Here is a 19,986-nt window from a genome sequence, read left to right as displayed (position 1 = left end):
AGTACCTTTTATACATTTTTATGCTATTGGAAATACACCTGTGATGAGTATCAAAGCTAAGGTAACTGAACGCGAACCGTTCCGTTTTTAAAGATAAGTTAATTGTGATTATATACTTCAGATGAGTAGCTCAGCTTAAACTACTGTTGTTGCGCTTAACTAAAATGGCACGTCTAACAATATTCCCTAAACACAGAGATATCTTGCATGCTTTCTAATGTTGCCGCACCACCTACCCTGTTATATATACAAGCCTATCTAACAAAAGCAAAGCAACAATCTTCCACTTGGGAATACTTTTATGCCTTTTCAATTGAGTGTTTTTGATATTCGAGTGCACTTAGCCAGCTACGTGTATGCCTGCGCTGGTGCTAAACATTTATTATTGTAAGAATATTCTTTTATATACAATGTATATCTACATATAATATATGCCATTGTATCTATTATATGTATATACCATTTGCTTACAAAGGCATACATGTGTACTTGCGTATTCTATTCATTGCCCATGAAAAGCGCAAAACAAACGCTGCGCCCCTTGATGTTTTTAAAAATTCATCTGCAGGAATTTCATTCATTTTGGCTACGCCTCGCACGGGTTTTCTTCCACAACTGAATAGCAACATTGCAGATTAGCTTTGGGTGCTTGTGTGAGTCTTGCAAGAAAACACACCTGTGTACTCTTGAGGTAATAATGACATGTTCTCAATACTTTTATGTTCTCTCTAATATATATTATTGTTTTTGGATCCTTGCTTTTAGAGTAAAAATTTAAACTTTAAGGTTGTTTAAAAAAATAAAAAAAAAAAAAATTAACTTGGGAATAACAGATATCCTTATATACATATATTTATGTTAAGACGAATGGATGCTTAGAAGCATGGTGTAGGTATTAGTGATAAGTTTGCATTGTACCACTGTTTTTTTTTTTTAAATTTTAAAGGTTTAAATTTTAAATAAATTTCTAAAATAATTTAACTTGTTTTAACATATTTTCTGTTTAGTTTATGTATTAAGCAAACCAGCAAACTAGTTGAAAATCGATATATCATACAGTTTTGTAGTTAATCTTACTTTACTTAGAGACTGCACTGTTAGGAAATCAGAGCTCAGGTGTTCGCTCTTTATTTTGGCTTTGCGCCAAATTATTTTTTCGTGACACTTCAGCACTTTTGCTTTATTGTAGCTTGTGCATAATGAGCACAGAGTGTATTTTCAAGATTTATTATTTAAATTACCCAAGTCTTTGGCTCTAGCACGTTTTTCTACGATAGAAAAGACTCTTTAAAGATTTTTTATTTATTTTTAGTTGGAAATATTTTGACAATAATTTAACCATAAATGTTAATGATTTATAGTTTTCGTCGATTAGTCAAATTCCGGCAGTGACATTTTCTCATAAATTTTCTCAATATATTCTTTATAGTAAGACTCTTCAATTATAATTTCGCGCGAAAACCTATTAGTCGAAATAATTCTGTCTAGGTTGGCATGTCTTTCAGTGATATCTTCGCCAAATTTCACATCAAAATAATCAATAGTATTTAGTACACGCTTGTCTTTCTAAAGTAATCGTATATAAAGTGCGTTCGGCGATTTTACGATGAGTGAAATTATTCAAAAAAGAAGTTGCATCCAATTTTGTAGGAGGAAGAAAACTTCTGTTGCCGATACGTTCATAATTTTTGAAAAGGACTTCGCTGACATCAACTTCAACACGTCAATAAAATAAAGAAATTCAAGTGCTTGCGAATGAACGAGTAATAGTCAAAGATTTTACTGGCATAGTTAGAATATCGGAAAGATTAGTAAAAACTATTTTTAAAGATAATTTAGGACGTTTTCAAAACAAGCTAAGAGGCATTGTAAATGCGCCTTGGTACTGCAGAAATGCTGATATTCATCGAAACCTAAGGGTGAATACAGTCGTGGATGAAATAAGGAGTCAGGCAGATGCCCACTACAAAAGGTTTAATGCAAATATGAACGAGAAGACGAGAAATCTTCTCTTAGACACATGCCTTTCTAGTCGATTATGACGAAAAAAAAACACATAGTTTAGTTGGAAGCTAAAATATGTTTAAAAGAATTAATTATATACCAGACAAATCTTGGCTTTTGCACCGTCACATAGTGCATTGATTTTGCGGAAGTTTTTCGCCAAAATTTCAACCAATAACGTGCCGTAATCACCTTTTTTGCCTCCTTAAGCTCAGTGTGCTATTCAGAAAACTCAAACGACCATTACCTGGAAAATGTTTCGTGTTAATTAAAGACTTTAAAAACTGTTTTGAGGATTGGAAAAAATCTTGGGTCAAGTGTATTGGGGTCAAGGGGGATTACTTTGAGAGGGACGACATATATTTTAAAGAATAAATTAAGACTATTAAAATTATGAATAAAATAGTAGTAGTAGTATACCGAAAAAATTTTTTAAGTTCTCTGAAATAATGACAACATCCCAAATAATGCTATTACAATTAAAGCAGTTTATGGTACAGGGTAGGCCATTTAAAGTTGACCCATCTGGCAACGCTGTAACTTTTAACAGCGCTGACAAATCGGCTAATGTCATACCGCGTTAGAAGCGTCATTCGAAGACAATTTATACCATGGAACAGTACACTCCAAAAGAACGCGCTGAAATTGTTCAGCTTTATATTCAAAAACTCATCATGTCAGACGAGGCACATTTCTCGTTGAATGGAGGCGTAAACAAGCAAAATTGCCGATTTTATGCCACCGAAAATCCTCAATTAATTGAAGAACAGCCTCTTTACGACCAAAAAGTAACAGTTTGGTGCGGTGTTTGCGCGAATATGATCATCGGACCGTATTTTTTCGAAGACGATGATGGAGCCACGACAACAGTCAATGGTGAGCGTTATCGAGCCATGATAACGGATTTTGTGATACCCATTATTCGCGAAAATGACATGGATAACTTCTGGTTTCAACAGGACGGGGCTACATGCCATACAGCTCGACCAACAATCAATTTATTGCGACCATTTTTCCCCGGGCGATTGATATCGAAAAATGGTGATGTAGACTGGCCACCGAGGTCACCAGATTTGACGCCACCAGACTTTTATTTGTGGGGTTATTTGAAATCCAAGGTATACGCTAATAAGCCAAAGACCTTAGCTCAACTGAAAGCCAACATTCGACGTGAAACAGCCGCCATATCATCCGAAACATTGGCCAAAGTCATGGAAAATGTCGAAAAAAGAGTGCATTTAGCTGTCAAAGCTAAAGGTGCCCATTTACGCGATCTAATTTTTAAATATTAGCTGAAACAAATCCCCTTGGACCAAAATAAATTATTTTTGAAATGAACAAAAAACATTGTTTTCTTTTGTTCTTTTTTTTTAGAAACAAATGGGTCAACTTTAAATGGCCTACCCTGTATTAGCTTTGATGTCAACTTTAAGGTTATATCCATTTGAAAGTCAGAAAAAAAGTCTTTTTGTCAATTAACGTTTCTTATGAAGAGCCTCTTTTATTACAAAAAAAAAGGAAAATGTCGGATAACCTCCGAAAAAAGGTGTTTGGCAGTGAGGAAGACTTTTGTGCGTACAATTATCTCAAATTCACCAACCAAACATAATTTTTATTACAATAAATGAGTATAGATAACCGTAGGAAGAATTTACAACTTTTGGCACATTTTTACCCAAAAAAGTACTTCTGTGCAAAAAGTACTCCTCAAACTGGCTTATTCTTATTGTTTCTTATTCTTTCGATCCTTACCAGACAATAATACTATCTAAGAAGTTTGTGTGAAATTTCCAAGCCAGTAATTCTCCAGAATATTATCTCATCGACTTTGAAAACTACGTTTCAGGAAAAACGTGTTCAAATTTTGGGAATCGAAATAAAACAGAAAACCGACTTTTTGGATTTCCCAAGTATATTTATAAATCAACTAATCAAATTAATTTTGTTAAGCCAATGTACTCTCCTCCTACTTAAAATGCATATAAACTTATTACACCCCAAACAAAGCAATATCCATAAATAAAAAGTAATGCAAAAAGTTGTAATTAGAAATAGAGCTCCAGACATCCATAAGCTCTATTTCAGTGCTTAAAAAATACACTAGCTATCAGAAGAAGTATAAAAATAAACAAATATTATGACAGCGAATTACGCAAATAATATTGCAGACAAATTATATTGGCATATTTATTAGCTCGAATAATGTCAAAAGAGCAAAGTTGACAAGGCCAAGGCGGCGAATATAAACGGGCGACACAAACAATATTTATTTGTGTAGCTGGTCTCAATATTTTCAAGGTTGCCGAAGTGCGAGTGTTGGCGGCAACGATGACATTTCCATTGAGACGCAGCTTAAAGTGACGAAAGAAATATGATAACGGCTAGAAATACTTTAAAATGACAAATTATGCTAATTTTGCGTGATGAGAATTGTGCTCATTAATTACCTGGGTGAATTTTGTTCGGTCGGCAGCAAGCACAGAGCGCCGCTGGGCATTTGAAGCTTTTCTTGTACTTTTTACACGAGACGCCGTCTGCCATAAAAAGTAAATTACATTAAAAATATTGTATACTATTTTTTATGTTTTCATGGCAACTCCTCAATTGTGCGGAGCCATTATTTTTGGCGCAATGATGTCGTTAAAAGTTTCTGACTTTATTATTCCGCCACATTGTATTTCGATTTTGTTATTCAATTAACGGCAAAGTTTATTTGTTTGTGCAGGCAATGTTTTATTGTGTTTGAAATGTCAAAGTTTGCCTATAAATTTTCAAATTCCATTTTATCCACAAGAGTGCGTTGGTTCACATGATATATGTGTATGTGACTGTACATAAATAAGCTTGTGCGTCGCTCCCTGCATAACACACTTTATTATTTGTTTGTTTATGCGCTGGTAAATTGCACTTATCCGCATTATTTACAATCCACCAAAACATGTACATGTGCACTTTGCTGTTGCTGCTGTTGTGGTTTTATGTGGAGTCTCCGAGGAGTTGCATTTGGCACTTCCGTGCATTTACGGCGCACATATATCCAGTTGCACTGTTATGTTGGGTACATAAATTTCATTTAGATAATTTTATTTCACTGCACACTTGTTTTTATTGCAATGCATTTGAAATTTGTTGCAGTTTGCAAGCGCTGCTCACTGAAGTACGGAAATTGTCACTTATACGCCATGGTGTCCTAGCAAATATTATATGTAGTAGAATATCCACGATGTTTTAATTAAATAACTGTGTGACATTTGGTAAAAATAAATAATATAAACAAGTAATTTAATTACAATGTTAAGGAGTATAACTAAACCTCAAGGGAGTATGACTTATTTTAATAAAAGAAAAAATAAGCTAAGTAGTTAGAGTTATATATTTATGATGGTTAAAGCTCGCCAGTAAAGAAAAATTACTGAGTATCAAATATACATAATTGTTTAGCTGCACCAACCGATCAAATTTGACACGGACAGATAAAATTCTTTTTTACGTTTTTAATACAAATTTGTTAAAGCCTTCAAAATATGTCTTTGGGTTAAAATTTGGACTGAGAATTATCAAGAAATTAAATTTTTTATTTTATTTTATTATCCTAATGTATGTACATATGTATGTTTATGTATACACATAGAAAATTTCATATCGTTCCGGTGAATATTTCCGAAATTACATGCAAATTTGAAAAGGCGTTTCAGAGTATTTGGAAGTGCATTCAAATCTTTCTTAAAATGTTTTTGTTTTAAATCGGTGACATTACTCGAAAAGGGTTAAACCGATTAGTCTTAAACTTTTACAAGAGCTTTTTAAATATATATTTTTGTAATTAACTGAAGAATTGTTCTCTCCGATAAATATTTTTTTATAAACAATTTAAGGCAGATTCCTTCGATACATTACTAAGTTTAATATTTTTGAATCAATTAATTTAATTCTCAGAAAAACTTCTGGAAGATTCGCTTTTTTCGGTCTTTTAACTTGTGGGCAAAAGTTTTTGGAAAAGTGGAAAAGGCCCCACCCCCTTATATCTTTAATGTGCATATCTTCTAAATCACTTAAGCTACAATAACCAAATTCGAACGAATATTCGAAGACCTCCTACCGATAGTGCGAAAATGGATGAAATCGGATAAAAATCCCGCTAATTCCCCCATAACGGTACTGTTAAAAACTACTAAAAGCCCGATAAATTAATAACATTAAATTTTACCACCGAGATGGTATGAGAGGTCGTTATGGGAGCCGGTGTATAAATTGGACAATTGGAAAATTGGATGGCACCACCCACTTTTTGGTGAAATCTTATATCTCGGGACCTGTACAATCGATTTCGACAAAATTTAGTACGTAGAATTTTTTTCACATTCTTACGTATGTTCCGTTGTGAAAATGGATAAATCGGACCATACCCACGTCTACTTCTTCTATAGCACAACTTTAAATTCCACTTCATTCGTTCAGTTTACAATACTCATTTCAAGAAGGAATTAATATAGCGGAATAAAAATTTGCACGAATAATGTGTATGTATCATTGTATATCACGTTATGATAAAAATTATTCTAATCAACTGTTCAAGGCCGTAGGTACCGAACAGTAACAATAGTTGACTTTTGTTCGGAAATATAGATCAGAATCCATTTCCTACAGTCACCATTCTGTATGTAGCCAAAATGGGTTGAATCGGGTCAATACTTCCCAGAACCCCCACATACCTAATATAAAAAATTTCGAACTTCCCGATTCCTTTATGCTGGATATATCGGCCAATATGTGAGTTATGCGAATGAAAATATGAGAGTATATTTTGCCTATAACGGTGTATCTTTGTGCCTAATTGTGATACAATTGGACGAAAACTTGAGCTATCCCTCATATAACCATCGTAAGATATTTCCCTGGCTTCGATTTCTGCAAGTTACAAGAGTATAAAATGTTCGGTTGCACCCGAACTTAGCCCTTTCTTACTTGTTTATTTTTGCTTTCGTTCACTTTTGGAACGCCATTCGCTATATTGTCGAACAGTTTTGATTTAAAATTCATAAACCCACTTCTCGTCACCAGTAATAAGTCGCTTGATGAATGGAGGAATCTCAGCTACGATATCAAGCACCTCTTTTGCGATCTCTACTCAACGTCGTTTATTCAAAAGATTCAAGTGTATCATTAAAACGCTTCATACCCCAAATATTAAACACAATGTGTGGAGTCTCTCCAAGTTATCCAATGCAAACAGTATGATTTTTAACCATTTTCTTTTTAACTGCTTCCATTTATCGTCCATAACCGAGGTGGGTGAACGAATCATGAGAGCATGAGGCAAGTTTTCGTTTCACTAAGTGCTTTGAGCCATTAAAATACTTTAGTTTGTGATAAAGTAGACTCACTGAAACAATTTTTTTAATTTAATCAGCGATTCCAAATTTGTCGTGTCAAAATAAACAGCTGCGAAACACTAACTATTTGAGATATAAAGATCAATTAGGAGAAATTTTTTGAATTCTCAAGATGATAGAAGAAATGATGAAGATATTAAAGAAAAACTGCGCAAGCTGTTCTCAGAAAATCGTGAGGCACGGGTATAGAACATATGAGACAACTAATTCGAATAATATCAAGAATTAAAATCTTATAGAGGAATCATTGTTATACATGCTTATAAATTACTTTTCCGTTCAAAAAACTTCGAATCATTTTAATCAATCGTATACCAAATATAAAACAATTGTTTTAAAATTTTATAATTCAAAGTGCACTCCAAAAAACTAAAATTATTTAATTAGTTAAGTACTCAAATTATTATATTTTTGCAATTTAATTATTTATTTCATTTTGCAATTTTTTTTATATTTCACACTTTTTATTTGTAACTCCAAGTAGATAATCTGTATTCTTCTGTATTAATCTGCATTATCACTTATAATAAATTCATACAGAATATTACTCATACGCACAGTACAACACAACACTATAGCATAATGTAAACACTTGCTAACCGTATATTTTTAAAGTTTTAATTTTTCGCACGAATTTTTCACACAAACTATTTCAACGATTAAAGTCACAAATTGCCAAAGGTGAAACTCATTACAAGTTAATAAGCGCGCTAAGTTCGGATATGTGCAACGCATCGCACGCACTGAGGAAAACTATTTCGAACCGGTTGTGTGGCGAGCGCCTAAAAGACTGCCAACCGTGTGAACACACAAGTGACGTGATGAGACGACAGCTGCGATGACGACGATGACGCTTACGACGGCAACGACAACGACAGCGGCCACGAGGAAAGTGACAGTGACAGCGACAGGGGGGATGCGCATGCTGGCATCGGAATGTGACATTGGACACCCGCTGCGCTTCAAAATAAACGCCTCGCCCGACTGTCTGACAGCGTGAATGTTGAATGTTATCTGCTGTGTAATGTGATGCGCTGAGCAGCACTCGCGTACCCACAATAATTTGTAAATATTTTTATTACAGATGTGCTCATGCATACTTGGCGACAAACAAATGTGTAGCTTATCCCCAGGCGCTGCATATAGACAAGTATGTGGGCACATAAGTTTGTGTGTGTGTGTGTGGGTTGCTGTTAGCGCGCGTTGGTGTAGTGAAAATTGTTTCAAGAGGCACATACAACAAATGCAAGTACACACCCACACAAGCAGGCACAAGCAACTATACTTGCATATATGTATGTGTATATAAAGATATGCACGTAATGGGAGTGGGTATCATGTATGTCCTCAACACAAAGGAAGCTGCTGCTCATAATGCTGTTCGCGGGCGCTGCTGTTACTGTTGCTGTTGTTGGTGTTGTTGTTGCTGTTGTTCGTGTTGATGTGGGTTACCGAGATTACATGTTGTGACTTGCTTTGGTATGCATGTAGTCGTTGTTGTTTGGTGAGTGCATTCACCGTTGACTAGGTGAACCAATTTTGAATAACTGTTTATGCTCTGCCATCACACGTACGCCTTGGCTGCATGTATGAGCAAATGTATGCTAAGTACATAGAAATCGTGGCATGTACTTACAACCACGCTTGCTTGAGTGGGAAATGGTAGCGGATGTGAGAAATTTTTGCGTCAATTTCGCTTTTCAAATATTAAAGGAGCTGCTTGTCATGTATGTAGGTGTGAGAAGTCATAAATGCATGCATGTGTCATTATGAACTATATAAATATGCGCTATATGCAAACCTGCGGGAAAATTGTTTGTGAATTATAATATTGGTCTTCTATGATATACCACTGGGTCAAATTTGACCCGGACTGATCCATATAAACTACGTGGGTAAACGGGATCGAATTTTTTTCTGTATTGGTAAATCATTTTCTTATGTTTATATGAAATTTGCTCTGCATATGTCAATTTATGGCTGTTTGGTTTTTGTTTTTTTTTTTTTACAGAGCGACAAGTTGAGTCTGTTGAGTTTTGGCCTGTCAAAATTTATACAACGCGTTTGTTTAAAATTTTTTTATTTCCAACACATTTGAGTTAATAGTTTGGGCAATTTTTGGGTAATCTTTTGGGTAGTTTTGTAATCTTTTGGATATGAAGGATCTCAATATTAAACTCATACTCTTTTGCAAAAACGACCAGGAGTAGAAGTCCTAAAATAAATGATTGACAACATAGCTGAGGACCTTATATTCATCACACTCATCATAACTGGCGACTAAAGGCGGGTGGTAGTATCACATCGGAACTGTCCAACAATTTAACGAATTGCGCTTTAAAAATGTATCGAAACCGAAAACCCCAAAATTCGGTGACAACACTAAAGGCCATCCCAGGCTTGTAAGAAGTTTATGAAAACTTGGATTAAACATGCTTCTATTGGCTAAAATGCAATCTAATTTTGAAGACGATATTAAAGATTTGTTAAAATTTTTTATTCAGTCTGGATCATGTCTGATAAGATTGGATCAATCCGTCTCCCTAGACCACCATTTAGAAAATTTTATACATAATGTGTGGTCCATATTTCAGGTATCTTATATATTTCCTTCAAAAATTTGATTCACGACTGACGCGTGATCTTAAAAAAAGGCTTTTGAAAAGGGTACCTCTACTTGGACCACCCGTCATAAAAATATTTTTTTATTCGAATGTAGAAGTTTATTTTTTTCGCAGTAAAATTTATAAATTTCGTTCCCTTTTCCTGAAAAAAAAATATCAAAACTAATTAAATGCTGCAATGTGCCAACTACCGCAAGTTCGCTGTGGTTTTCGCTCACCATATGCCAATGCAGCAAAGCTAAAGTCAAAAGCTCTACACCTGACCGCAAAAGCAACCAAAACACATTATGCGAGTACTCCTGCTTTGCTCTCAATCATGAATATGCAGATATTTAACATTTATGTAAACTCACATAAGCATGTGGCATAAATATGTACATATGTATGTATGTTACGTATGCAAATAGTTCTTGGCAAAATGGAAATGGGACAGTTCAAATTGTAGCAGGTGTTGTTTGTTTATTGTTTGGTTTCACTCTGCCCAGAGTAAAGGTGCCAAGCATTGTCTCACCGCTTGTTTACTTTGGCAGTCTATATATTTACCATATACTATATAACGGGTGATTTTTTTGAGGTTAGGATTTTCATGCATTAGTATTTGACAGATCACGTGGGATTTCAGACATGGTGTCAAAGAGAAAGATGCTCAGTATGCTTTGACATTTCATCATGAATAGACTTACTAACGAGCAACGCTTGCAAATCATTGAATTTTATTACCAAAATCAGTGTTCGGTTCGAAATGTGTTTCGCGCTTTATTTTGTTCAGCGATGAGGCTCATTTCTGGTTGAATGGCTACGTAAATAAGCAAAATTGCCGCATTTGGGGTGAAGAGCAACCAGAAGCCGTTCAAGAACTGCCCATGCATCCCGAAAAATGCACTGTTTGGTGTGGTTTGTACGCTGGTGGAATCATTGGACCGTATTTTTTCAAAGATGCTGTTGGACGCAACGTTACGGTGAATGGCGATCGCTATCGTTCGATGCTAACAAACTTTTTGTTGCCAAAAATGGAAGAACTGAACTTGGTTGACATGTGGTTTCAACAAGATGGCGCTACATGCCACACAGCTCGCGATTCTATGGCCATTTTGAGGGAAAACTTCGGACAACAATTCATCTCAAGAAATGGACCCGTAAGTTGGCCACCAAGATCATGCGATTTAACGCCTTTAGACTATTTTTTGTGGGGCTACGTCAAGTCTAAAGTCTACAGAAATAAGCCAGCAACTATTCCAGCTTTGGAAGACAACATTTCCGAAGAAATTCGGGCTATTCCGGCCGAAATGCTCGAAAAAGTTGCCCAAAATTGGACTTTCCGAATGGACCACCTAAGACGCAGCCGCGGTCAACATTTAAATGAAATTATCTTCAAAAAGAAAATGTCATGAACCAATCTAACGTTTCAAATAAAGAACCGATGAGATTTTGCAAATTTTATGCGTTTTTTTTAAAAAAAAAGTTATCAAGCTCTTAAAAAATCACCCTTTATAAATATGGCATGACCCATATATAAGAAACGAATACTTGCGCCAACTCATGGTCATAGAACGGCAAGTTTATTATCTAAACACAAATTTCTCGCTCCGAAGTGATTTTTTTGTATATATGTACGGTCTTTTAATTGTTTATATATACATAAATGCATATTTTCTTGTCTAAACACCATGGAAACAAATTAATGAGACACCTGTTTTCACTTTTTCCGAGAAAATTAAAATGTTTAATGGAAATTTGTTTATAGTTGAACAATAAACGCATGCATTTCTATATATACTTTAACCCGACAGAATTTTCAGAATGAATTTCTGTGATTAAATTATATAAAAATTAGAATATATTAGGTTAGTCTGTTTTGGTCCGTTGCGATACCAGATGGACTTCAGTTACTAACTTAATGAACAGTGGTCATCAATATGGTGCCTATGATGCGTGGGTTTACCAGTGGTCCTCAGTTTTTTGAGTGTTAGTCGTACACCATTATTGACAACCTCGTCCATTATTTTATTACCCTATATACCGTTGTGACCTGGTACCCAGTAGAAGTGAAGTTGCTTGTTTATGGCTACAATTTCCACTGCTGCGCTGCTTCCCAAGGCACTTTTGGCCGTTATGCGACACGAGTTTACTTGATTGCTGCTTGGCTGTCTACGTAGATGTTGACTTTGGAATTGCCTGCAGCTGCATTTCGCTCCAGGTTCAATGCCAGACCCGCTTGCAATGCCAAATTCTGAACTATATTGATAGTAGTGGCCATAATACCGCTAACAGTCTGTAGGCACTTACCGATAGAATCAACGGTCCATATTTCTTCAAAAACGATGCCATTGAGAACGTGGCGACTGGCGGCCATGATAACCGACTATTTGGCGTCAGAAATTAGAGCTCATGATCTCGGCGACATCAATCAATGGATTTATTGACAGAACACTTCGGTGAGCAGATAATTTCTCGTTTTGGGCAGGTTGATTGGCCACTAAGTGAGTGTGTCCGCTAGACTTTTTCTTGTAGAAATATATAAAGTTTAAAGTCTATGCGGATAATACCGTTTCGATAAGTAAATCAGATTACGTCCTCCCAAGATTAGATTTCAGTAGGTAAAAATTAAGTGTTTTTAGAGTTAAATGCGGTCCTCGATAGCACAAAACAAGAGATCCGTACAGAAAGCAGCACTTATCGCAGTACGAACTATATTTTGGCAATATATGTATGTATGTAGTAGAATTACTTGATAGTAAAAATTATATGTTTACCAATTTAGCTTAGTTTTAAGTAATTGAATTTGATAGGCACTAGGCAAATTGAACTAAATTAAATAAATTAAATTAAAAAACGAAAAATACTCACTTGCGATGTTGAAATTATAAGAATAATTGCACCAAAATTCATAAAAGACTTATTATGATAATAATTACTTTCTTTTTGACCCACTAAAATCCGGAGAATGCTCTAATTCTACAGCTGAACTCGTGCAACAGTAAGCGAGACAACTATTTCGGCATCCACAGTATTACCAGCAGTTCACTTGATTATGATAATAAAATATTAATGCGTTTCATAATGTCATTTAGGCTTGGCTGCATGCCATAGACAGGCAATAACTGTCTGTCATCCTGAATATTAAGGTAGTGTAATGTCAACCTGCAAATGAGCCGCTTAAGCCAAAATGAGGCACCTGCCAGGTATATGTAACCATACAATGCGCATGCATTCATGTACTGCACGCCATATATAGCAATGACCTAGACAGCACCTGGAGGAGGACATGAAAGCACTTTGGCAAATTAACTGTGACAAATTTTAATTAACTCTATAAGAACCGTTACATCATTTTTATACGCGCATCGCTTGTCACTCGATTGCGTGAGGCAAATGAAACAAAAGTGGTATAGAAAATATGAAATTATGTGCGACAATTTGTACTTGAGTCGGACTCAACCGCAATTTCGTTTTCGTGAAAGTTCTATCATTTTTTGGGTCAAAGCGAAACACAATAACAAACGCAAAAGATTAAATGAGAGTGAAGTAAATACCAATATTTGTATCCTGAACCGAAGTTTAACTTCGAAGTCGCAGATAATTTCGTCTTTCTTGGAACAAGTATTAACACCAACAGCAATGTCAGCCTCGAAATCCAACGCAGAATAACTCTTGGCAACAGGTGATACTTCGCCCTGAGCAGGCAATGAGAAGCAAAGTCCTATCTCGACGAACAAAGAGCAAACTCTATATGTGACTCATCATCTCCCTACTTCTTTACGGTGCAGAGGCATGAACGTTTTAAAGATCAAGTGGAGAAAGACCGTCAGTATATACGCGAATTAGTCCCTCAGTTATCGAGATATCGATCTAAAAAAACTGTCTATTTGTCCGTATCCCCAATATCAAACCAAATAAGGTTCTTGTATGGAAAACTTGGATTATTGTCCGAGGTAGCGCTACAATCAACGAGCGTATTGTTCAGATCGGATCACTATAATATATAGCTCTCATAAAAATCCCTTTTATACCCATTTATGATAAAAAAATGCACCTGAGTAGGGTATATAGCTTTTTTGTTTATATTTTTGTTGTTATCTTCCATCCACTTTATTTGCGTGAACTTATCTTACGTGCGCACGTAAGTATTAACGTTCTTTACGTCGATAGCAGGCGATTACCCTTCTGTTTCCGCTTTTCAATTCTCTGTTATCTTTCACGTAAATTACCCGCAATTCAGCAACTTTCACGCACATACACACACGAACATTAATAGTTAATGTGAGCAGAGTGGGTTCGGTGAAGCAATGCACGCAGTCATTTGTATACTCAGCTGCTGCTTGGCTTGTTATTTGTTATCCTGCCCATGCATGTCAAAGGATAAACGAGAGCAGCTTGTTGCCGCTGTTGAGCTTGTGCTCACACATACATACCATACATGTGCGCATCCATATGTGTTATTACCATATATAGCATGTGCATATTTGAATGCCCGTAATTTAATATGTGCTTATGCATTTTTAGCAGCAAGTAACTCCTTTGGGAGAAATTCGACACAAATTGTTATTTTCTGCGTTTTGTTATGCTTCTGTCGTGTACTCGTACATAACGGCTCGTTAAGTATGCGCTACGCATTTGAAAGTGTTTTCACCACAGAAAGAGGGAGATGTTGCTGCAAATATTAGTAGCCAACAAAGTTGCGTTGAATCGGCTGTCTCAAACACTTTTAAGTGTGGCGGAAACTCTTAAAAATTGCTGACCTCGTTTTAGAGTGCTTCCTTCTGAAGCTAACATATAGTATATAATAAGAGTCGATTGATAAAATTACAGTATTGCTGACTATAGAATTTTAAATTCAGCATATGGCTACCAGCTGGCTCCTGTGAATTTTAGGAATACTTGCAATTTCAGTTTCTAGCAAGTTCTTAACTCTCAATAATTGCTATTCTCTTTTAAATATAGATTTACATTTCAAACGCTCTTTTTTCAATTTACTAGCTCATTTCTTTTCTTTTACTGATATAGTAAATAGCCCAAGAAATCGGCTGCCTCCCAGCAAGCGTTTGAAATATGATGATTTGAGGGTTCCTTCCATTTCCTTTAACTGTGTGATAGATTTTTTCGTGGCATTTGAGCGTTAAACAATTCAATTTACAATATGATAGACAAGTCATGGACACGACGTTAACGTCTATATAAAAAATAGGAATCGGATTTATGAACAGAAAATACTCGGTTCCGAAGTTCTATCGTTCATAACATAAAAAAGAGACTCTCTCTCAGATCACATATCCGAAAAAGGCCTAAACCAGAGAACGTATATAAAAGAAAAGGTTCACGACGCAGAGAACGTAACTTTTCACAGGGTTACTCGTCCGATATGAGCGAGTTTCACCACAGAAAATTATTACCATGTTTCACAATTACATTTACATCAGAGGACTCGAAAATAACAAATTTAAGCATTTTCAGTGCTAAATAAGAAAAAAAATTATAATTTTAATGTTAAGGACCTTACGCTTACAGATTCGCTTATTTACTGTGCGCAAACGATGCTTACATGTTAAAGAGTCAATATGTCGCAGTACCAACGCGACAACAAAGAGTCACAACATTATGTTGTTGATAGAAAATCTGAATCTGCCGAGAAATAAGCGAACGATCGTCACCGCTCTTACAGCTTTGCCTACAAACTATCGTAAATATATATGTTTATGTATAAGCTTACATACATATCGACGCTAATGTTTGGGAGCCACGACAAATATTTAAAAAATGGCAAATATTACAAAACGATAAAGGCTATGTTGCCACTTTTTTCTGCGTTTTGCGAGTTTGCGGGGTTGTAAATTTTCTCTTCTAAAATCTCAAAACGTTGTGCAATTTATGATTTTCAGCGTTTGCCCTCGTTGCGAAAGGCCGATTGTTGACAAACGCATGCTCGGGGAAATATATTATAGATGGGTGTACTCTGCTTGTTAAAAGTACGCTTGAAAATGTTTTTGTTCTCGGATTTACTGCTTTTGGGCTTCGATAATTTGGCTGTCACATTGACTTGTGACCCTGCCTAAGCTATTTTAGACGATTGATGATCATGATACATGTGCATATCAGTTTTGGATGATAAAAAATACAATTTAAACTATTTTTTTTTGTTATATACATTTGTAATAAATTTTACATATATTATGTAAAATCCAGTCGATTGCACATGTACATATATGAAGCCCATCCCGGAAAATGCGTATAAAAAATGTGTTGACGATTGGAAGAAGCGTTGGCACTGTGGATCGCTTCAAATAGATGTTACCTTGAAGGCGATAAAATGAATTTGGATGATGATTGAAAAATTTTTAATTTATTTATAAATTTCTGATACTTTCTTGGCAGGGTTATACTATATATATACTTTACAGGGTCTCTGACATTTATTTCTGGCTGATTTATATTCTTGAAGACATAATGACTATTTTTTGAATTTCCTTAAGTATAATCAAGATTAGAAACTTAAATTTTTCTCTCGCTCCAATAAAGAAACAGCATATCTGTTACCTTTAATCAAATATCGCAAAGAATGTTTTCGGAATTCCAAAAATTGAAGTGTATTTGCAATCTCAACAATGATATTCCTGTACTAATCAAATTAAATAGAAGTATACTTTTAAAGTTGAAAAGGGACGCGTGTGGAAGAGTCAAAACTACCATAAAAAAATTAAGTCCGAAGTTTAAATACCCACCAGCTGAACCTGTGAAGAGCAAACTCTTCTGTTCCTACTAATAAAGATTAATACAAAAGAGATGTCGCTGTGTCTCCATAAATGCAAAATGCTTGCATATCCTTTGCTAGCGCTTCCATTCAAAGTGAAATTGCTGCAAATTCCGCAGAATGCAGAAGCGGAAATAAAGCCAGCAACAAGGCGGAAGTTGACAGTTAATTCGAGACAAAAGCACACATATGTATGCAGGGAAGTGTAAAATGAAGTGACAGCCAATTTGGCCACAAAAACTCACCTGTTGAGGAAGTCGGTGTTGCAAATTGCTCTGACGATGACATTTTGTTGCTGGCGATAACGTCGCCGACACTTGTTCACTATTTAGGGGGGCGTAAGTAAGTGCAGAAATGTTCTAGTTGCCAATGGAGTTGTTATTGTTGTTGTGTCTACTGTTAAACGCTATTTTGAATGCACTTTGCTAACGTTCTAACTTTGATTTGTTGTTGTCTGACGCTTATGACTGGTTGTTGTTGATTTTGCGGCCTCACTTTATGTTATCGTGACAATGCTGATTAATCGCTGCTTTAATGTTTGCCGTTATTTTTATGATGCACACAGATTTTTTATTATTGTTTTATTTTTGCAATTTTTATCTACCGTAGCTATTTTCTAGTAGTGTCGTGGAGTTTAATTTTTCTTTTACATTTTTATTTAGCCAGCATTATCTATTTTTATTTTTCAGCGAATATTTTATCAGAAATAGCTACTGTTATGCACTTAAATATAATTTATTATTTATTAAACATGTTGCATGCCATTTTAGTCACAGCATGTTGCTCGCTGCATGCGACCACCCATTCATCACTTTTACTCCAGCCACACCTTCCTAGCGCGCTCCTACACACTGCCTCACTAACTAGCTGCAGCACTTTACTAGCACTTCTAACTATTATCACAATTTCGCCGTTGTTTTGATTTAGCCTTTCGCTTTGATGTGTTGTCAACACGCGATAATTACCACTCATAGCGACATTTGCCGTTGTGCTGCAACGTGGCTATTTTCTTCCTGTTTTCTTTCATGGAATTGCCACATTTTATCATTTTGTATTGGCTTGCGTGTTCTTGAGTCCAACATTGCGAGCATAGCCACCCCCGTCTGTGTAAATATTTGCCTTAGTTGCCTTTTAAGTATGCCAGTTTGGCCATCAACATTTTCACCTTTGACTCTGTGTCGTTAAACTTTATTGTGACTGTAAATGCCGCCGCCCATGCTGTCCAACTTATTTTGGCTCCTTGGAAAGTTCTGCGTGTTTGTTGTTCTTTCATTTGTCATTGGCGTCGTCAAAAAAATCGACAAGTCGTTCAATTTGCATGTTGCAATGTCCTCACTTAAGTTTAAGTATTTTTTAATAGGCTTTATATTGCCTTGATTTGCAAGTCATAGCTGTAAATAGATAAGAAAAGGGGTTGTCGTTAAGGTAAGCAAACATTTTCTTATAGATTTACATACGAGTATATAGTTTCTTGTATTTGATTACATATTTTATTTAATTTTTTTATATTTATTTATTGGACAATACCCTTCACAGGTTTATTGGATAATAAATAAATATAATTTATGCATATAATGTATGTACATATATCCCTAAATTGGCATAATTAAATTTATGAATGCAAAAATCGGTTTAATCGGATCAAGTATTTGAAAGATTAAATGCAACAAATGAGATATTTATATAAAAAACAAGAAATAACTTTAACTTCGGCTGCCCCGCTTCTGCTGTTAATTTTTTTATAGCAAAGAGTATAAAAAGAACCTTTACTGATTTTGAGCTGAGTCAGTTTGCATTACAGCAGTAAGCAATAATTGTTCGATTTGGCCAATATGGTCGGAGATTTAGTGATGCTTTGTATTACATATATTACATGCAGAATTTTGTGAAGATACCTCAGCAAATTAAAAAGTTTTCCGTACAAGGACTTAAGTTCAATCTTTCAGTTTGTATGTCAGCTTTTTGGTGAAAAAAGGACGTATGCGAATCGATCGAAAAACAAATTGTTAAAAAATAAGTATGCACTTTATAGGGTGCCCGACGCTTTCGTTTGGGTATTACAAAGATCGTGGCAAACTTATTATGCTGCCTAGAGGGTATCTTGTACGATATATCTAATTACAATCAAAAATAAAGTAAATGGGCAATCGATTCAGCTGAAAAAACTAAAATATTTTTTATGAAGATATTTTTCTTGACTTTTATCGGTTAGTATATAAGACAGCTATATGATAAAGCGTTCGGATATAAATAATATATTTAGAGATTGTACCGTTAGCTTGGACAATAGCTCATTCCTAACGTTAATTGATCGAATAAAAAGTATTTCCGTATTCTCAGACTACCTTATTAAGGTAGCAATGGCTAAACACGTAGGTGACCTCCGGAGCAAACGCAATGAGTGCATAAACGGCCAGCGCCAGTGGTTCTTCTCACTGAGTGTAGAACTGGCTGAACAAAACACAGAAGCCTTGGTAATATTTACTAGAAAAGTGGAGGAAAGTATGTCTCTCACCATAGGGGAGTGTAAAATTCATTCACAGCCACAACTAAGGTATCTGGGGGTAATAAAAGACTCAAGGCTTTAATTTAAAGTTAATTTGACGACGAAATATACAAACATGTATTATTTCATTGCCCTCGTTTTTAAAGTACAAGATTAAAACTGAAAAACTTCACTAGGTGATAGTTTTACTGTGACAAATTTGATGACACTCATGTGTCACTTCACTGAGAAGTGGAAAGCTGTAAAGCGAAGCTATTGAGAGTACGTCATGACCACAAACATTTCTTTCTGTCTGAAATCAGATGAGTTATAACAGCTTCATTTTTATGATTATATATTGGTAATAACTATACATTAAAAATGTATTTAAATGAGAAGAAACTAACTTAAATAAAAGTCCCTAACCATTGCTTAATTGCACGTTGGAAACTTTTCTCTAACATCGCCAGCCTTTGCTACAATTAATTAACCTAGTCAATAACAAGCAATTACACTTTAGAAAGACTTAATTAGCACTTGCGTTAATAGTCACTGTTGAGTTGAATTTACGCATGCCACTTGGGCTTAATTGTCTGCACAAACAAAACTAAAACAGCAGCAGCATCAAGTCTCAAACATACTACATACACATACCCACCCGCTAACTGTTGTTTAAGCGTTTGTTATTTATTAGAATAATCGCCGCTTGGCAAGCTAATTTACACTCAGCTTTGC

The 19,986-nt window shown here is 35.4% G+C and overlaps 1 protein-coding gene across 3 annotated transcripts in view; it reads right to left on the bottom strand.

The window, feature by feature from the left end:
* The window catches only part of LOC105226221 (multiple C2 and transmembrane domain-containing protein), a 70,465-nt gene that overhangs the window by 25,460 nt on the left and 25,019 nt on the right, over positions 1-19,986 (bottom strand). For 2 of the 3 annotated variants that reach the window (XM_049452351.1, XM_049452353.1), the window contains exon 1: positions 4,452-5,149. In XM_049452351.1, the coding sequence (XP_049308308.1) occupies positions 4,452-4,545 (94 nt within the window). In that variant the 5' untranslated portion in view covers positions 4,546-5,149. Of the gene's footprint in view, positions 1-4,451; positions 5,150-17,011; positions 18,158-19,986 lie in introns of those variants that run through there. The other variant, XM_049452352.1, reaches the window with a different exon arrangement.

Source organism: Bactrocera dorsalis, chromosome 3 (genome assembly GCF_023373825.1).
Source record: "Bactrocera dorsalis isolate Fly_Bdor chromosome 3, ASM2337382v1, whole genome shotgun sequence".
Taxonomy (NCBI): domain Eukaryota; kingdom Metazoa; phylum Arthropoda; class Insecta; order Diptera; family Tephritidae; genus Bactrocera; species Bactrocera dorsalis.
This window is presented reverse-complemented; position numbering and strand designations above follow the sequence as displayed.